Genomic DNA, 17,308 nt, shown 5'->3' with positions numbered 1-17,308 from the left:
TAATTACACACTGTAATCTGGATGGACCTGTAAGAGAGAAAAGTTAAAACTATAAAAGATAAAAGTTGTTTCTATAGTTGCAATCAACCCTGACCAACTGTGGTGTGATGATTAAATATCCCTCAAGTGAATGTCTGAACATTTTGGAACATTTTAAAAACAAGCAAACAAGCAAATCCCAGGTATATAAGTGAATTTAGTATGCAGGAGAAGAAACTGCTACTTATTCTTTTAAGAATTGTCATTTAAAGGAAAGTTGTAATTTATTACTTTATGAGTTTTTAAAAAAAGTGAAATTTTACTTTCAATACTAGCAGAAAGGAGGAAGCTTCCCTTGCTATATAAAACTTTAGGTGATCCATTTCATTAATTATCTAATTTCAGGAAAATCCCAAGGCTACGGACGCCTAATGGTTCAGTTGAATTTCTGAAGATGCCAAGTGTTTGTTTTTCTAAATCCTTCACCAACCAATTACTCCCCATTGAGACTCCTATGTTCTACTTACAAAATTATTTTAAAAGTCATTCATGCAAGAATGTTCATTACAGTTGATTCTTGCATCCAAGTACAAGAAATGTCTTTAAATTTTAAAAGCTCAACATATCTTAAAAAATAAAAAGCTACATGAAATACTATAGTTTTTCAAATGTAGTCTTTTCTTTACCTTCTGTCATTGCTTTTATAAATTAGTTGCAAAACGTCACAATTTAGTTCATCTTCAAAATTAAATTTTATTTTGTATTTATTACCTGATTCATAAACTTACATCTTGTTACTGCTCTTGTGGACTCAGAATTCAGTCTAAAACCAAATCAAGAATTTTCTCAAACAAAGGTTAGTTTAGGTAAGGGATCAATCTTATAGGTTAAGCCCACATTTAAATATTTTCTAAAAATTAATACGTATCTCCCTCAAGATATTGGAATATTTATAACCGATAGTAAGAATTGGCCTATATCTAACATTTTCCTATAAGTGATAGTACTGATATTTTTTTAATGTTTAAACTCACCTTTAAGGGGAAAAGATATGGGAGGAGTCTTAAAGTGCAGATGAAAGATAAGGAAAGGACGAAGATTAGAGCTAAGGGAATAATCTCCTTTGTATGGTGACATCATAAAGGATTTTTGGTGGGTGAAAAGACCAGAAAGTAAAAGAGCCAATATAAACCAACCTCCACACTCGTAAATTTAAAACTGATTGTACAAATATCCCCATATTTCCTCTTCAAAAACACGAATCCTGTAGATTAGCACTCTGGGGTTCTAATACGGGCACTGAGTTGCTTAGGTCTACAAATATTCTTTGTGTAAAAACAACTACTTAACTTCCAGGCGCACGGCACGCTAACGAAGTGCGTCATTCGGGGATTCGTTTTCAAATGGAAACTCCCGAAAGATCGCACGCGCTTACGTCATGAAGGGGAAAAAAACCCTACAAAACACAATTCAAGGTAACGGACACAGCGCTAAACATCTCCCTATCAGATATCCGCAGGCCTCGAGCGTCTCAATAAATAGAGCTCCCGGAAATTAGGTCAGAATACCTGCGGCGAGGTAGGACAGTGGTCCCATCAGCCAATCATATATCCGACCCGCTTCATTTTCATATTCTTATTGGGCTAGATAAGTGTCAATCAACATGAAGCTCTTGTACTGCGTAGTGAAGGCGGGCTTTTAGCCTATAACCAACCAATTCGGTACTGTATTGTAGCGGAAGAGACTCTGGTCCTGGAGTTCTTGGTTACTCTCTATGGTTCCAGGGCGAAGAAACGCCGAGATCTTCGGCCCGTAGGGACAGGAAGTGACGTAAGGATGGCGGAGGGGCGCGAGGTTTCAAGATGGCGGTGTGTGGGGGGCTGACTGAGAGGCAGAGGTGAAGGCCCCTACGAAGTCAAAGAGGCCGAAAATCGTCCCCTCCCCGCTTCTCACAGTCCCAGGAGCCCAGCAGAAGTGTGAGTGTGCGGGACCGTTCCACTCCGTTTTTTCATCTTTCCCGTCTCTTCCCGGGGCCCGCGCGGTTGCCTCGGGGGCACCAGGCCCTTCCGCCCTGCTCTTGCTCTCAGCATTTGGGGTCTCCGCGATCGCGGACTAGGGGATCCCCTGGGGCGGCGCGGCGTCCAGCGGTCAAGCGGCTGACTTCGCCCGGGTCGGTCAGCGCCACCTTCTGACGTTGCCCGGTTGGTTGCCTTAGGCTTGATGTCCTGTACCTCGAGTCAGGGTCAGCCGTCGCTGTGGTTTTGGCAGTTGCTAATGCTGTTGGCTCCGATGGTGGACCTGGGCTCCGTCCCTTTGTAGCCTCTTTGACTGTTGAGAGTTCCCCTGAACAGCCCCGTGACCCGATTTCCCTGTCGCCTCTGCTTTGAGACAGAAAAGTAGTCTGTGCAGACTAAGGCTCCAGTGTCTTCTGTAAAAATTTTCTGTACTTCGTATCTATTCTAGGTTTCAGGTGTGGGAGAGGAGGGTTAAAAGCACGGGCCTGAGGGTAATTGAAAGAGGGAGGCAGAAAAGATCCAGGCTATCAAAGATGTAAGAGCTTCTATTTGTGCTAATTTTGCTTGATTCCGCTTCCTTCTCCCCCACTCCCGGTTTTTCTGAGAAGGAAACCCTTGACAGGGCAAATCAGTTGCCACTGGAACAGCTTGGAAGCTTTTAGCAGAAAGCAAGGCAGTTGAACAGTTGCTGAAAGAGGCATTAACCAATAAACTTGCCTGACAAAATCTTCATGAAGGAAAGGTGTAATTCTGTGGTCTGCTAAAAAATCTACCTCATGATCTTACCTTTCCCACCCTTGAAAAGTGTCTGCTTTCAAAAGGAAGGAAATTTATCACCCTTTATTACTGGAAAGAGCAAGTATCAAAAAGCTAAACCTCATTCATTTGGAATAACAGGAAGAAGGGATATAATAGTGTCTTCGGTTAATTAAAATGTTGATTTATAAAATAGTTTCCCTCAAACACAGTTATCCCTTTCGGTTACCTTAAAAAATACAAATCAGAGTCAAGTAGGCATTATTAATAAAATATCTTAATGTTGATGCTTTTAGAAGATCTCTCATATATCAATACTTTATTTTGAATATTTGTGTTTTTAGTTATGGTTTAAGCTTCTGCTTGAGAGTCAGGAATTGCATTTGAATTAGAACTACATCTGAATTAAATAGGCTTAAATTAATGAGTTTTTACTGTCTTAGAGATGATGGGAATACATGCCAAGAAACCATGGAGAGAGGCAAGGGTGAGCTATTTGTTGTTGAGCCCAGATCATTACCCTGTTTCCTTTTTATTCCTTTTTCACCCTACATGTAAATAAAGGGAGGATATAGGAAAAGAACTAATGGCTTCTCATCTACATGGTTTATGTCATATTGTCGAAGCATTTTTTGATTGATTTTTTTCAATTGACGAGTAAATGCTGTGATCCATAGAAGAAAGTTAATTGACGACTTAATGATATTCATAGTGGTCTTCAGACCCATTACCGTTATAAATAATAATAGGAATCTAATTTTTTGTGGTTAGAGAAGTTGAGGCTGTCTTTCCTGCACACTAAAGTCAAAATTAGGGAAAGAACAAGGTCTTAATAATCAAAGTTTCTTTTCAGAGATTGGTAGGAAGAAAATTTTATAAATATAAAAAGGAAGAAATTCTGTAAATCTAGGAAAAATAAGCTATTTTTTTGTCTTTGCAGGTTTTTAGGTTTTGTTTTTGTTTTGTTTTTTAAACAAGCAAGTAAACCACACAAATTGTCAACATGGGACGGAGATCTACATCATCCACCAAGAGTGGAAAATTTATGAACCCCACAGACCAAGCCAGTAAGTGTCCATTAATGTGGAATGATGAAGAAGAGGGGTGGTAAAAATTGTAAGCTTTAGGGAGTCTATTTTATTATTTCTTAATTATAAGATCAGCAGTGTTAGGAGGTGTCAGTTGTATCAAGTTATCTAGTGTTCTAGTGGGCACATGATTAAAACTTTTAAGCATGAAAAAAAAATTAGTACCCGTGTTTCTAATTTGATTGATTTGCAAAGTAGAATTGGCAATTCTCTTTGTATTTGGAATTTTGAACAAATTGTTTTGCAAATTCTTATTTAGTATTTTATGGCATCTTTTCAGATTCATAGTTATTTTTTAAGGAACTTTAAAATGTCTTGAGACATTTTTGGTTGACATAATTGGAAGGGTGCTATTGGCATCTAGTGGGTGGAGGCAGGAATGCTGCTAAATATCCTACAGTGCACGGGGCAACCTCCGACAGTAATCTGTATTAAATTGGAGAAAATGCTGACGTTCAGGATTTTTAAGTTTTATATTCTTTCTCTCTCCCTCTCTTAAGGAAAAGAAGCTCGGAAGAGAGAATTAAAGAAGGTACGATTTCAGAAGCATCCTATTAGATATAAATGCAGTTTGACACATCTTGTTATTTGAGATGAGTGGATTTAGAAAACATTTCCAATTATTTGCCAGAAAAGATATTTTATGCTTCTCATAACAAACCGTAAGATTTACTAAGCCAAAATACTATACTTAGAACCTGAACTGAAATAATTTTGTGGATGAGCTCATGATGGTTACTGTAACATGGTTTATTTGATTACCCTTCCCAGTGACTTAAATAAATACTTCAAAAGATAATTCTCTTTTGCTACTTATTATAACATACTGCTTTGTTAGAAGCCACTGAGTTAGTGAATGGAAGTAAATGTGATGATAAATAGCTTTGTACATCCGTTTTCTTGATTATGTAGTTGTTGAGTTTGTGGCAGAAAGCTTCCCCAGAATAAGAAAGGGTTTACTTTTTAGTATCATACCTTAACACATTGAGAGAACCTAGTTTTTTAATAGTTTTCAACTGTTTATTCTTGTTTCATTGCTGACATTAAATTTCTGCAAAATTTTTCTCTAATGTAAAATTTTAGAATTTAGCTACAAACTTTGTTTTAAGAAAAAAAACCCTTAAAATACTTAAGCAACTGCTAAAAGTCTCACAAGGTTAAAAAGAAATACTTGCCTAAGAAAACACTTCTAATAAATAACATTTATCTTTTTGTCTGAAGTTGAAACATTTTGGGGAGTAAGGAATTAATTACATAACTCTGTTTCTGGTGGTTGAAACAAGTGATCAGAAACCAAGGAGAAGTTCAGCTTCAGTTTAAATGGATTGTTGAAACAAATTGAAACGAAAACTCAGAAGTGTTCAGCTTCTTTAAATTCTGCTCTTTTTTCATTTTTCTAAGAACAAAAAACAGCGCATGATGGTACGAGCTGCAGTTTTAAAGATGAAGGATCCCAAACAAATTATCCGGGACATGGAAAAATTGGATGAAATGGGTAAGAATTTATAAAAGGCTGGATTTTACAAGAGGGATAATAGTCTGATACATAGAGGCAGGCAGGTAATGAGTGAAACAGCACAGACACAAGAAATATAGAAAAGCTTATGGCATGTGATGCTTAGATTTAGTTTTAGTGTTAGAAGAACAATGGGGTGAGGGGCTATTACAAACTGGAAAGCTCATCTAGCATAAGAGGGAAGCCAATATTTAGCTTTAGCTAATTGTTTTTTATAAGTTAACAAAAGCCCAGTTTGGCCTGCTCATTTTTTTAAGAGAATACTAAGTCTGGATTTTGAAATCACCTTGGGGTTTTTTGTTTTGTATTTTAATATTGGCAACTACCATGTAAATCTAAATATTGGGCCACCGTGAATATAAGTCAATTTCCCATCTTTTCCAATGAGAAGATGCAAAGATAATTGACCACTTAGTAAGGATATAGAAGAAATCAAATACTTAAAATCAAATTTTAAAAACTATCATATTAGGATTTCTTCCTTTTTCACACTTTACAGCATGATTTTATCCAGTCTCATCATGTGCATCTTCAATATCAGTGATTTGTCATAACTGGAATCACATGAAATAACTGCATGTTGTCTTTTCTTGTATATGAGTTGCTTGAGAATCATCTGTGATGCTGCCATTGGAAGTTTAATCCTAACTCACAAAAAACTTTCTTTAGTTTAACCAAAACCTCTTCAAAATAGAATGCAGTTTTACCAAGTTCCAAAGATCCTATAACATATTTAATTAACCTTTACTTCCTTATTTATATAATTTATACTTGCAGGTATGTGAGGAAAAAAATCCTAGAAAGTATTTTTAACAGAACATTATACAATTAAGTAAAAGTAGGAGTCAGAATGGTGCAAAGTGGCTTTAGGTAGTTTTAATTAATACAGAGGACGAGTCACAAAATGGATTCCATATTCAGCCCATTCTCTTAACTTTAGAACATGGAGTTTTTCATTTTCCTTTTTTTTTAGTAGCTTTCAAACATCCAAAAATGAAATAGTCTAGTTAACTCCATGCTTTTCAGCTGTCAAATTTTTGCTAATTCTGTCTTCTGCCCCCTGCCTTTTTTTTTTTTTTAATTGCATGTTAAAGTGATCTTTACAAGTTTTGTTTACAAAGGTTTCCAAACAAGTTTGGTGGTTTGCCTAAAAAACAGAGATAGTGAGTAAAAGAGATACAGTGGAACTTCTCAATGATGCATTAAATGGGGTTCAAAAAAATCCAGTTATATGGGGTTATGGTATTACAAGCTTTCTGAAATAATGTGGCAGAGGCTCTGCAGCCAGCCTGGGCAAGAGTTCTGGGTCAGGCTGTATCATCTCACATCTTTCCCAGTTGAGCTATAACTGATTCCACTTGTTGCCTGTTCTAAATATTGGTAGGGACAATTCCTAGCCCTAGGATGTCAGGATATTACCTATTGAATGACCCCAAATCGTATAGTAATAACTGAGGTTTATTGAGCTCTTACCTTGCTACATACCAGGCTTTTTCCCCACGTTTTCATTTAATCTTCATGACAACTGTTTTGGGTAGGTGTATTGTCCCTATTTTACAAATGAGGAAACTCAGGCACAGGGATGTTATGTACCTTTCTCAAGGTTACACTGTTAGGAAGTGGCAGAGCTGGGATTTAAAGTCAAGCATTTAGCACTTTCATTAATCACACTAGGAATAGTGTGGTTTGAGGCCATACTTCTGGTTTTGAATAAGTCATCAAGGTTAATAGTTAATAGGATTTAAGAAAGACGATAATTAAGCTTGTGATTCTTTCAAGAAAAAGGAGGAAGGAACACTATTCATCAGAGCTCTAATTACAATTTATAAAATTCAGTACAAACTAAGCAGAAAAAAGTATACCTTGACTCCCATAATTGGGAAATCCTGGAGGGAAGCTTGTCTCAAAAACCCAGATATCATTAGCAAGACTGTCCATCTGTCTGACCACTCTGTCAGCATACTGCTAGTGAATTTCTTGGTATAGAAGGTGGAGTCTGTGTGTGGAATTAATGGTGGTTGAGAGATGAGGCCATAGACTGCTCTAGTTTTACTTCATTCCTGCTTGTGATAGCTTCTCTCTCCCATATTTAAAATCTCAGAGGAGGATCTGGTCCCAGTTTGGATCGTATGCCGATTAATCTCTGAGTCAGTTACTGGCAGTGGGGATGGAGGGAGGCAGGTATGGTTGACTAGGCAGGCCTGAGAGTCCTGTGCTAATCTCTCTTAGTCCCTTTTGGGGACCTGAAATTAAGCCCCATGTTGAACACATGGGAGAGAAAGGCTTATATGGTAGCTAGACAAGGAACACTAACCCATATAAAAGTAATAGTTGAGTGGTAAGCCAGACACCACTGGATATTTTATTTGTGGTCTCATTTGATCATCAGAGCTTGATTGTGAAGTAGTGGATGTCTCCATTTTCCAGATGAAGAACCTGAAGATCAGAGAATTCAAGTAAAATGCCAGAGATCTCAGAATTAAATGACAGAGCCAGTGTAGTATGTAAACCCAGGTGTGTCTGACTGAAGCTTCACTATATCAGGTTGTTAGCATAGAGAAGTGAAAACTGATTTTTATTACAATGATGATAAAGTCATTTAGCTGACATTTCTTAGAAAAGAAAGTAAAATTAATGGCCTTCTTAAAGTGGTGGAATTTTCATAAATAGTGCATTTCCTTTGACAAGAATATATCTGATGTCTACATCCATTTGAAAAGTTTTAACATATAAGGAGATTTTTATTAAATGATATAGCCTATTGATACCTAGACACAGTGACTTTTTTGTATTTAATTTCATAATCTGCTCTTTTCTCTCAGAGTTTAACCCAGTGCAACAGCCACAGTTAAATGAGAAAGTGCTGAAAGACAAGCGTAAAAAGCTACGTGAAACCTTTGAACGTATTTTACGACTCTATGAGAAAGAGAATCCAGATATTTACAAAGAATTGAGAAAGCTAGAAGTAGAATATGAACAGAAGAGGGCTCAACTTAGCCAATATTTTGATGCTGTCAAGGTAATCAAGTTTCTTTTCAGAGCTAAACTAAAATTTTATGTTTAGATCTGCTCTTAAAGTTGTTCATGGGAGACCTGATCGTGTTGAACCTCCTCCTCTTGGCAGTTTCTTGTCAACTAAACATACACCTACCCCATTAGCCAGCAAATATAAATCTGTGTATTTATACAAGAGAAATTGATCTACCTGCCAATACAGTAATAGCTGAAGAGTGGAAACAGCCCAGATGTCCATTAAGAAGATAATGGATAAACTGTTATATATTCATAAAATTGAATACTACTCAATGGTAAAAAGGAATGATCAACTGATACTCAAAACAACATGAGATTTAAACAAATTTTTTTAATGGATAAATCTCAAAAACATGCGATCCTTTCTTCATGGTTATGATTCCATTTGTATGAACACCAGGCAAAACTAATTTATGGAGGAAAGATTTTGTATCAGTGGTTGCCTTGGGACAGTGTTAGGGATTGATTGGGAGGGAGTATGAGGTATATGCATTTGTCAAAACTCATTGGATTTGTACATTTCATTGTAAATTTTGCCTCAAGATAAAAATGTAAAAAAAAAAAAAAAAATGGTATAATTTTGGTAAAGTAGGTAGTATGGGTCCCATTTTACAGATAAGGAAGCTAAGGTAACTTGCTGAAGTCATACAGCTCATATGTGACAGAAATTCAGCAACGGCAGACTAATTTTAGAGCCCACGCTCTACCACTGAATATATATTATTCCGAAGTTTCAGTTGATTGGCAGTCTTTAGAAATGTTGACTTGCAGCTTTGTATTCTTGTTTTCCATGATATTTATGTTAGGTGGAAAGCAAATCCAGGTTATGAAACAGCTGATGTTGAATTTTTAGTGTTGAGTTTGGGGATTACTCTTATCTATTGAAAGATTCTCTCTGTTTCAGAATGCTCAGCATGTGGAAGTGGAGAGTATTCCTTTGCCAGATATGCCGCATGCTCCTTCCAACATCTTGATCCAGGACATTCCACTTCCTGGCGCCCAGCCACCCTCCATCCTTAAGAAGACCTCAGCCTATGGGTAAGGAAGTGGTAACAGAGTCAAATAGCGTATAGTAAAAGCGTCTCTTGACTGTCCTGTGCCAAAATTAATGCAGTGGGAAATAAAGGACAGTGGGGATGTAAGCAGTTCCTCATTTGATTGGATATGAAATGAGAAATCCTTTGAAAATTGTTTAGAAGAGGAAGTAGATACCTCATGACTGTTAATGTGATTACTGTAAATTTTCTTTACAGACCTCCAACTCGGGCAGTTTCTATACTTCCTCTTCTTGGACATGGTGTTCCACGTCTGCCCCCTGGCAGGAAACCTCCTGGTCCTCCCCCTGGTCCACCTCCTCCTCAAGTCTTGCAAATGTATGGCCGTAAAGTGGGCTTTGCCCTGGATCTTCCCCCTCGTAGGCGAGATGAAGACATGTTATATAGTCCCGAACTTGGTGAGGAGTTCCTTTTGCTCTTAGAACGTTTCCACTGTCATTTTCCATGTTGGCTGTTTAACCATCTTGTTCAGCACCCTCAGAGCTTGGGGAATAAATGAGGACGGCATGTACGCACCAACAGATGCATAAATCATAGCAGCTACCCAAGTAAAAGCAGCGTGCACAAGGAAGGATGGAAGTGTTTGTTGTGTTTTAAATTAGGCTTCTTGAAGATGTCGCTCTCTTACCATCAGTTCCTTAAGACTTGGATAACTTGGATACCCGTTTCCCTTTTAGCTTTATCATTATCAGACTAGAGCATCATTGTATACACTCACAATGATTGTGTTTGTGCATGTCTGTATATAACCTTCTAAGTAGAATTTGTTTTCAAATTTGAACCTTTTAAAGAAAAATCTTACGTTATCAAAAAGAATTTAAAACGATTGTCAAGTGAAAATATTGTCAGACTATATGAATAGGTGAGATCATACATAGAAATTTTTAAAGCAAATTATTTTGAGTTAAATAGCCTGATTTTCTGTATTTTGGGGTACCATGTAGTGGAGGATCCACATATATAACTTGTTCCCGGTTTCCTCCTCCCTTTTCAGCTCAACGGGGTCATGATGATGATATTTCCAGCACCAGTGAAGATGACGGCTATCCTGAAGACATGGATCAAGATAAGCATGACGACAGTACTGATGACAGTGACACTGACAGATCAGATGGAGAAAGTGAAGGGGATGAATTTGTGCACCGTGATGATAATGAGAGAGAAAACAATGAAGAAAAGAAGTCAGGTATGTGCAGGTGAAAATTCCATGGTATTGATCAATAAGAAGCACACAAGCTGAAGGTCCTGATTTAATAATGGATCTGTGAAGGTAATTGTGAGGTCCTTGAAAGGAGGGATCAATGCTTTATTCATCTTTATATTTCTAAAATCTCAAAGTTGTTGACACATAGTAAGTACTAGAGGGATAATTATGAGGGGAAAAAAAAATCTAAACAGTATATGTAATAAAAAAAAAAAAGCCTATGTGGTAAAGTCCACTTTTGGGGAAAAGATAGCTATTCTTAGCTATTCAACAGCATAAAGATGTCCTGTCATGGATATGTATAGGAAAGAGAGGAGAATAACCACATAATTATATCAAGAAAACCACGTGGTTGTTTTTAATGAGTCTGTTTAAATATCTGCATTCAAAGCCCTTTAAATTTTCTGTGCTCGTGGTATCTTACGTGAATGAGAACCATAGTTAACATAAAGGTACACCTGTGAGTGGAGTCATGATTTAATGGAAACATGTCATACTTATAATGTGTGTTATGTGTTTGTTTGATTATGATAAATTCAGACTGAGTTACATATACTTTTAGAAAGTAGCTATGGCATTCATCAAGAAAATTTACAAAATGTATAGTTTGTCACATTTCAGTAGTCTTGGAGCTTCTTTGGTAATTGTTTTTGCAGGCTGCAGCACAGTATATATTAGTAATACTACTGATATTAGTATTGATAATGATGATAAATTTTTCACCTGATATTTCTTAAGAATCATGATTGCAAACCAGAAAGCTAGAGCAAAGGGGTGAATAGAGAGAGCTGGTAATGAAAAATGATAGAGGACACTTTAGGTAGGACCTAGTACTTTAAAATATCAATAGAAAGTTGCTAGAGCCACAGCAGTTCTTTTTTTCTCTAGACTGTGATCATTTGCCTCATTTTCCTTTTTTTCAGCCAACTAGTTAGTTTTTTTTGTTTTTTTTTTTACTAGTTAGTTTTTCTTATATATATTCATCAGTGCACATGTGCTGGAAATGGTTATCCTAACTATAATTTGACATTCAGCTAATAATTGAGTTTCTACTATATGCAAGGCATTTTTCTAGACACTAAGTATGCAGAGTAAATAATACTGAAGCCCTGCCCACGTGGAACTTCTATCCTGCTGTAAATGTTTACCATCTAAGAATAAGAATGCTCCTAATACTGCACCATTTAACATGTTTAGGTGTCTAGTGGAGAGCCCTTGTCAGGTTAAGAAGTTTCCTTCTAGTCTAAGTTTGCTAAGAGTTTTTATTATAAATACTTCTTAAGTATCTGTTGGGATGTTATTATTTTTCTTTCAGTTGTTTATTGTAATGAATTACATTCATGGCTTTTCTAATGTTAAACCATTTTGCATTTCTGGGACCAATGCTGCATGTTTATGATGTATTTTTCTTTTAAAACACTATTGAATTCAATTTGCTTGTATTTTATGTTGGCCAGCAGGTTAGTTTTGGTATTAGGGTTATGCTAGCTTCAAGTTGTGGGTAGCATTCCATCTTTTCCTGTGCCCTTTTACAGTAAATTTCTGTAACTTAACGTTTGGCTGAATTTTCTTGTAAGATTATTTGGGCCAGGTGCCTTGAGGGCTTGATCTTTGACTACCATTTTAAGTTTTTATGTTCTGGTCTTATCACTTCTTGACCAATTGTAAGTAATTTATATTTTTCTAGAAAATTATCTATTATTTTAATCTGGGTGTTGATTTTATTGGCATAAAGATGTTAATAGTATTCTTTAAATTTTTTAAATTTGTAACTTTGAAATCACTGTAGCATATATTTACCACCAGTTGGCATTTGATTTACTATCTTTAATATGGCTATGTCTCTCTGCCAAGTAGTGGGAAGCAATTATATCTAGTACTTTATAGCGTTTGTCTTATAGTAAGCATATACTGAATTTTGTTGATCCCAATCCACTCCACTCTCCCTTCTCTGACCCTTTAGGTCTGAGTGTACGATTTGCAGATATGCCTGGGAAATCAAGGAAGAAGAAGAAGAAGAACATGAAGGAGCTGACTCCTCTTCAAGCCATGATGCTTCGAATGGCAGGTAAGGCAGGGAAAGAACAGTGAATCACCTTTTGGTATTTCCTCCTGCCAGTTGCTTTACATATATTTTCCTATTTAATATGTCAGCAATCAAGTAATAAATCCTTGTTTTTCAAAAGTCAAGGTTTGGAGACATTAAGGTCAGCTGCCCAAAGTTACATGACTAGTAAGTAGTTGGACTGGCATTTAAGTCCAGGTCTGTCTTGTTCTAAAACTTGGGCTCATTCCACTCTGCTACACTAGCATGGATAAGTAGAATACGATTTTATTCTTGCGTTATCTAAGTATTTTACTGAAGAAGACTTGATTGTTAATTTTAAGAAAGCATTTATTGAGCATGTGTTTCAGGCATCGCTGTTTTACAGGCTGTAAGAAATGAATCAACTCCATGTGCCTGGTTTCAAATTTCTTTCAGGTCAGGAAATCCCTGAGGAGGGACGAGAAGTAGAGGAATTTTCAGAAGACGATGATGAAGATTCTGATGATTCTGAAGCAGAAAAGCAGTCACAGAAACAGCATAAGGAGGAATCTCTTTCTGATGGCACATCTGCTTCTTCCCAGCAGCAGGGGCCTCCGCAGTCTGTTCCTCCCTCTCAGATACAAGCACCTCCCATGCCAGGACCACCTCCTCTTGGACCACCACCTGCTCCACCTTTACGGCCACCTGGACCACCTACAGGCCTTCCTCCTGGACCACCTCCAGGTAAGCACTTACACGTTGTAAATAAATAAGTCTAAATGTGGTTAAAATGAAGTTATTTCAAAAAATATGCATCATTAGTGTGGATGATTTCTTGTTTCCTCCTAGTGTAATTCCCTAAGAAATCAAGATTCTCAAAGGATAAGCACAACTTGCTCATTCCTACAACATTGTTTGCAAGTCATAGTACTTCTGACAGCCATCTTTTTCTCCAAAGCTCTTCCTTTTTCAGGGTTAGTTCTGATTTTAGTTGGCAGAAACCTAGAGTATGTAACTGGGGGTTTCTTTAGTATTACTTTTTAATATGACAAGTTGACCCAGTTGTGAGTTGGTAGCAAGCAAGACCAGAGCACAGTAAATACTGTTGCGTATCCTTCTTTGGTTGGGAGTTTTTGGATGTCAGTGTAATCATTAGAGACAGAGTCATCAGTGTTAATCAAGTCGTTGGCTTAAAAGTATAAAAAAGTTTATTTACAATTTGAAACAACATGTAAAACTTGTTGGCTAATTATGATTTTAGTCCTTCATCCTGTAGTCAGCCAATTAAATCTTCAGTTGAGTTCATCGTCTTCTGATTGGTGCAAAGCAAAATTACCTTTCTTATGACATTCTCAGTGGTCTTTGTCTGTATATCTTAATGAGTTTCAGGGGATCCTTAAAGCACCCTGCTCTGTATTCCATTTTCAGCTTATATTGGAACCATTTAAGAAGTCTCATCCTCATATATTTCCAGCCCAGCAGAGCTGTGATTGAGAATGCATTTTGTCGGTGCTGGGAAATAAAGAGAAATAGTCCATAATAAATGTTGAAGTTACCTGATTTCAGGTTAAAGTGATAAGTTAAACTAAATCTCAGTCACCTTATACCACAGTTACTACTTCGAATATATTTGTTTGACATTAACTAATCACTTTTCTCTTTTTAGGAGCTCCTCCATTCCTGAGACCACCCGGAATGCCAGGACTCCGAGGGCCTTTACCCCGACTTTTACCTCCAGGACCACCACCAGGTCGACCCCCTGGCCCTCCCCCCGGTCCACCTCCAGGTCTGCCTCCTGGCCCTCCTCCTCGGGGACCCCCACCCAGGCTACCTCCCCCTGCACCTCCAGGTGAGGCATTGATTTCTATGACAAAAACTTGTCTACTATATATCTCATTTGCTCTAAGACATTTTCACGTTTCAATATCCTGAAATCAAGGGGTATCTTAAAATGGTGTTTTTTATTTGCTTTTGGCTTAGATTGAAGTTGAGTTCTTCCAGATGGTATTTGCCTTTGATTCTACCTATCACATGAGGGACTTTTTCCAGCCAGAGAACACTTTGGATTCAATTCTTCATTTAAGACTTTTATTTTTAGGACTACACTTAGAATTGTGAAGTCATGCCATACATCTGCATGAGTGTCAACTTAGTTTACAATCACAAGGGAGATTTTTTTTTCCATTCTCTTTACCCAGTATCAAGGTTAGATATGCAAATTTCCTTGTGATCTTCTTAGATGTGACAGGTATGTATGGTGTACTACACTGACTGTCTCAGTTTAATGTGAAGGTCTCCTTTTAAGCTCCTCAGCTTGGACTTGGACTTTTTTTTTCTCTCTCAGTGGTATTTGGAATAATTATGAGTCTGTATAAGCAATAGCATCTTAGGTTTGATGAAATTTGGTACTTGTATACTCACAATCTTAAAAGAGGCATTTGGAGAAATTAAATCTGCACTTCCTGGTAAATAATTATGGTATGTCTGAGCCAACAATAAGACGTGAATTCTTTTCCAGTAATGGTGACATTTTGTGATTAGATTTTCTCACCCCAGGGTTAAAATTATATTTCCTATCCATTGAGTTACCTTTTGAGGGGGAGGAGTGTTGTGCAAATCAGTAAATAACGGATGGGAATCAAATCCCCAACCTTCGTTCTGATAGCATCTGCGGTCTACAGGTAGAATAGAATCTTGGGCTGTCAAATTTCAGATTTGACAATTTGAGATCATATTTGAAACCAGTTGATATTGTTAATTTTACTTTATAGTTTAAAGGAGTACCTTATTGAGAGAAGAAAAAACATAAGTACAGGGATACAAACAGAAGGTGAATACTGTTTTAAAAAAGATATTCTTTACTATCAGAATATATTCCTGAGTTTCAAATAGCAAACAACATGATTTATTTTCTATAAATTGTCCATTTAAAAAAATTGTCAACCTATGATTTTAACACCCTTAATAGTAGTTAAATTTTATTCTTGTGGTATTCATCTGCCCGTTTTCTCCTTCATTTAGGTATCCCTCCACCTCGTCCTGGCATGATGCGCCCACCTTTGGTGCCTCCACTTGGACCTGCCCCACCTGGGCTTTTCCCACCAGCTCCTTTGCCGAACCCAGGGGTTTTAAGTGCTCCACCCAACTTGATTCAGCGACCCAAGGCGGATGATACAAGCGCAGCCACCATTGAGAAGAAAGCCACAGCTACCATCAGTGCCAAGCCACAGATCACTAATCCCAAGGCGGAGATTACTCGATTTGTGCCCACCGCACTGAGGGTACGTCGGGAGAATAAAGGGGCTACTGCTACTCCCCAGAGAAAGTCAGAGGATGATTCTGCTGTGCCTCTCGCCAAAGCAGCCCCCAAATCTGGTCCATCTGTTCCCGTGTCAGTACAAACTAAGGATGATGTTTATGAAGCGTTCATGAAAGAGATGGAAGGGCTGCTGTGACAGCTTTTGATGCTAAAACAGGCTTCTCTTCATGTCAGTGGTTCATGGAGAGAGAGGCTCTTATTCAACTTAGGTGAAAGAGCCACTTTCACTGTCAGGGTATTTTTAATTTCAGTTCAAGGAATATCCTAAAGTTTAGCCTTGTTCAGAATTTACTGCATATAAAAGAGGGTATTTCATTCAAAATAGATTGGTTATTGAAGCAGTGCTGCTAACATCCATCCCCTTTCATACCACCATTTTCATCCCACTTCTTCCCCTACTCCAATTCCTCGGAAACTTGTCATCAAGGGGATCTTTGTTACTTATCTCTTTTGATTCTCTTCTTGTGTGCTGTGGGCACTGGAGTAGAGATTTCTAAAACACCAGTTTATTTCACCCCATCTTGCCTTTCATGTTTGAGTTATTTTTAATATTTTCTTGTAAATATTTTGTAATATTGTAGTGAAATGGATCACAATGTCATTTCCTAATACAAAGCAAGATATGTGGGAAGAAAATGTACAATTCTTTGATTAAAATTATTTCCCACTGACCTAAACTTTAAGTGTTTCATGGAATAAATAAATAAATGTTCTACACCAAGATATCCTCTGTGTCACTGATAATGTATAAACATAATATCTGTTTTATGGGCAGAAAAGAAGCAAGTATTTAAAACTTGGGTTTAAGGAACTACCATTTCTGGTATGGAATGAGAATTTTATTGAAAATGTGGTTAACACGTTAAGTTTTAAATTTTAAAGGATGAAGAAGAGATAATTATTTTCCTTTAGGTTTATTATATATTGGCTTTGGAGAAATTGAGAGGGTTTATATATTGTTAAAAAGATGAGTCTTCTTCTCAAAGATTACTTTCTTCTCCAGAGCTCTGTGAACTGATACTAGTGAATGGCAAAAGGTTCTTTTAAATCATTTCTAAACTATCAGATAGCCAGAAAAGGCTGCTACTTTTTCTTTTTTGAATTTGTCTTTTATATGAGCCTTTATTATTAGAAGCATAGAAAATGAATGAGAATGCTTAACACTTTTAATTTGCATTGATACTTTCTTTACAAAGTGTTGTAATAACTAATACCTATCCAGTAATCCTGGGGAGGTATTTTCCCCATTTTACAGAGGAAGGTATTGGAACTAAAGGGCTCGTGTGATTTATCCAGGCACCATAGTGTGTATTTCAT

The 17,308-nt window shown here is 37.1% G+C and overlaps 1 protein-coding gene across 1 annotated transcript; it reads left to right on the top strand.

Annotated features, from left to right (window-relative positions):
* The first annotated feature begins 1,794 nt into the window (after window positions 1–1,794).
* WBP11 (WW domain binding protein 11) lies at window positions 1,795–16,714 on the top strand. Its single transcript, XM_036866567.1, has 12 exons — window positions 1,795–1,955; window positions 3,691–3,817; window positions 4,339–4,370; window positions 5,240–5,333; window positions 8,177–8,373; window positions 9,292–9,425; window positions 9,641–9,840; window positions 10,437–10,628; window positions 12,610–12,714; window positions 13,129–13,416; window positions 14,339–14,521; window positions 15,694–16,714. The coding sequence occupies exons 2-12, from the start codon at window positions 3,754–3,756 to the stop codon at window positions 16,125–16,127; spliced, it is 1,923 nt and encodes a 640-aa protein (XP_036722462.1). The 5' UTR covers window positions 1,795–1,955; window positions 3,691–3,753; the 3' UTR covers window positions 16,128–16,714.
* Window positions 16,715–17,308: the final 594 nt, after the last annotated feature.

The sequence above is a fragment of the Balaenoptera musculus genome, chromosome 10, assembly GCF_009873245.2.
Source record: "Balaenoptera musculus isolate JJ_BM4_2016_0621 chromosome 10, mBalMus1.pri.v3, whole genome shotgun sequence".
Taxonomy (NCBI): Eukaryota; Metazoa; Chordata; class Mammalia; order Artiodactyla; family Balaenopteridae; genus Balaenoptera; species Balaenoptera musculus.
Note: the sequence above shows the minus strand (reverse complement) of the source record. Positions and strands in the feature narration are given on the sequence as shown.

What these genes read in the sequence shown, in the direction of transcription:
- WBP11 (XM_036866567.1), top strand. Translation starts at nt 3,754, where the DNA reads ATGGGACGGAGATCTACATCATCCACCAAGAGTGGAAAATTTATGAAC. An exon ending in CAATGAAGAAAAGAAGTCAG is followed by an intron (nt 10,629 to 12,609) that starts GTATGTGCAGGT and finishes CTGACCCTTTAG; the next exon opens with GTCTGAGTGTACGATTTGCA. An exon ending in CATGATGCTTCGAATGGCAG is followed by an intron (nt 12,715 to 13,128) that starts GTAAGGCAGGGA and finishes AATTTCTTTCAG; the next exon opens with GTCAGGAAATCCCTGAGGAG.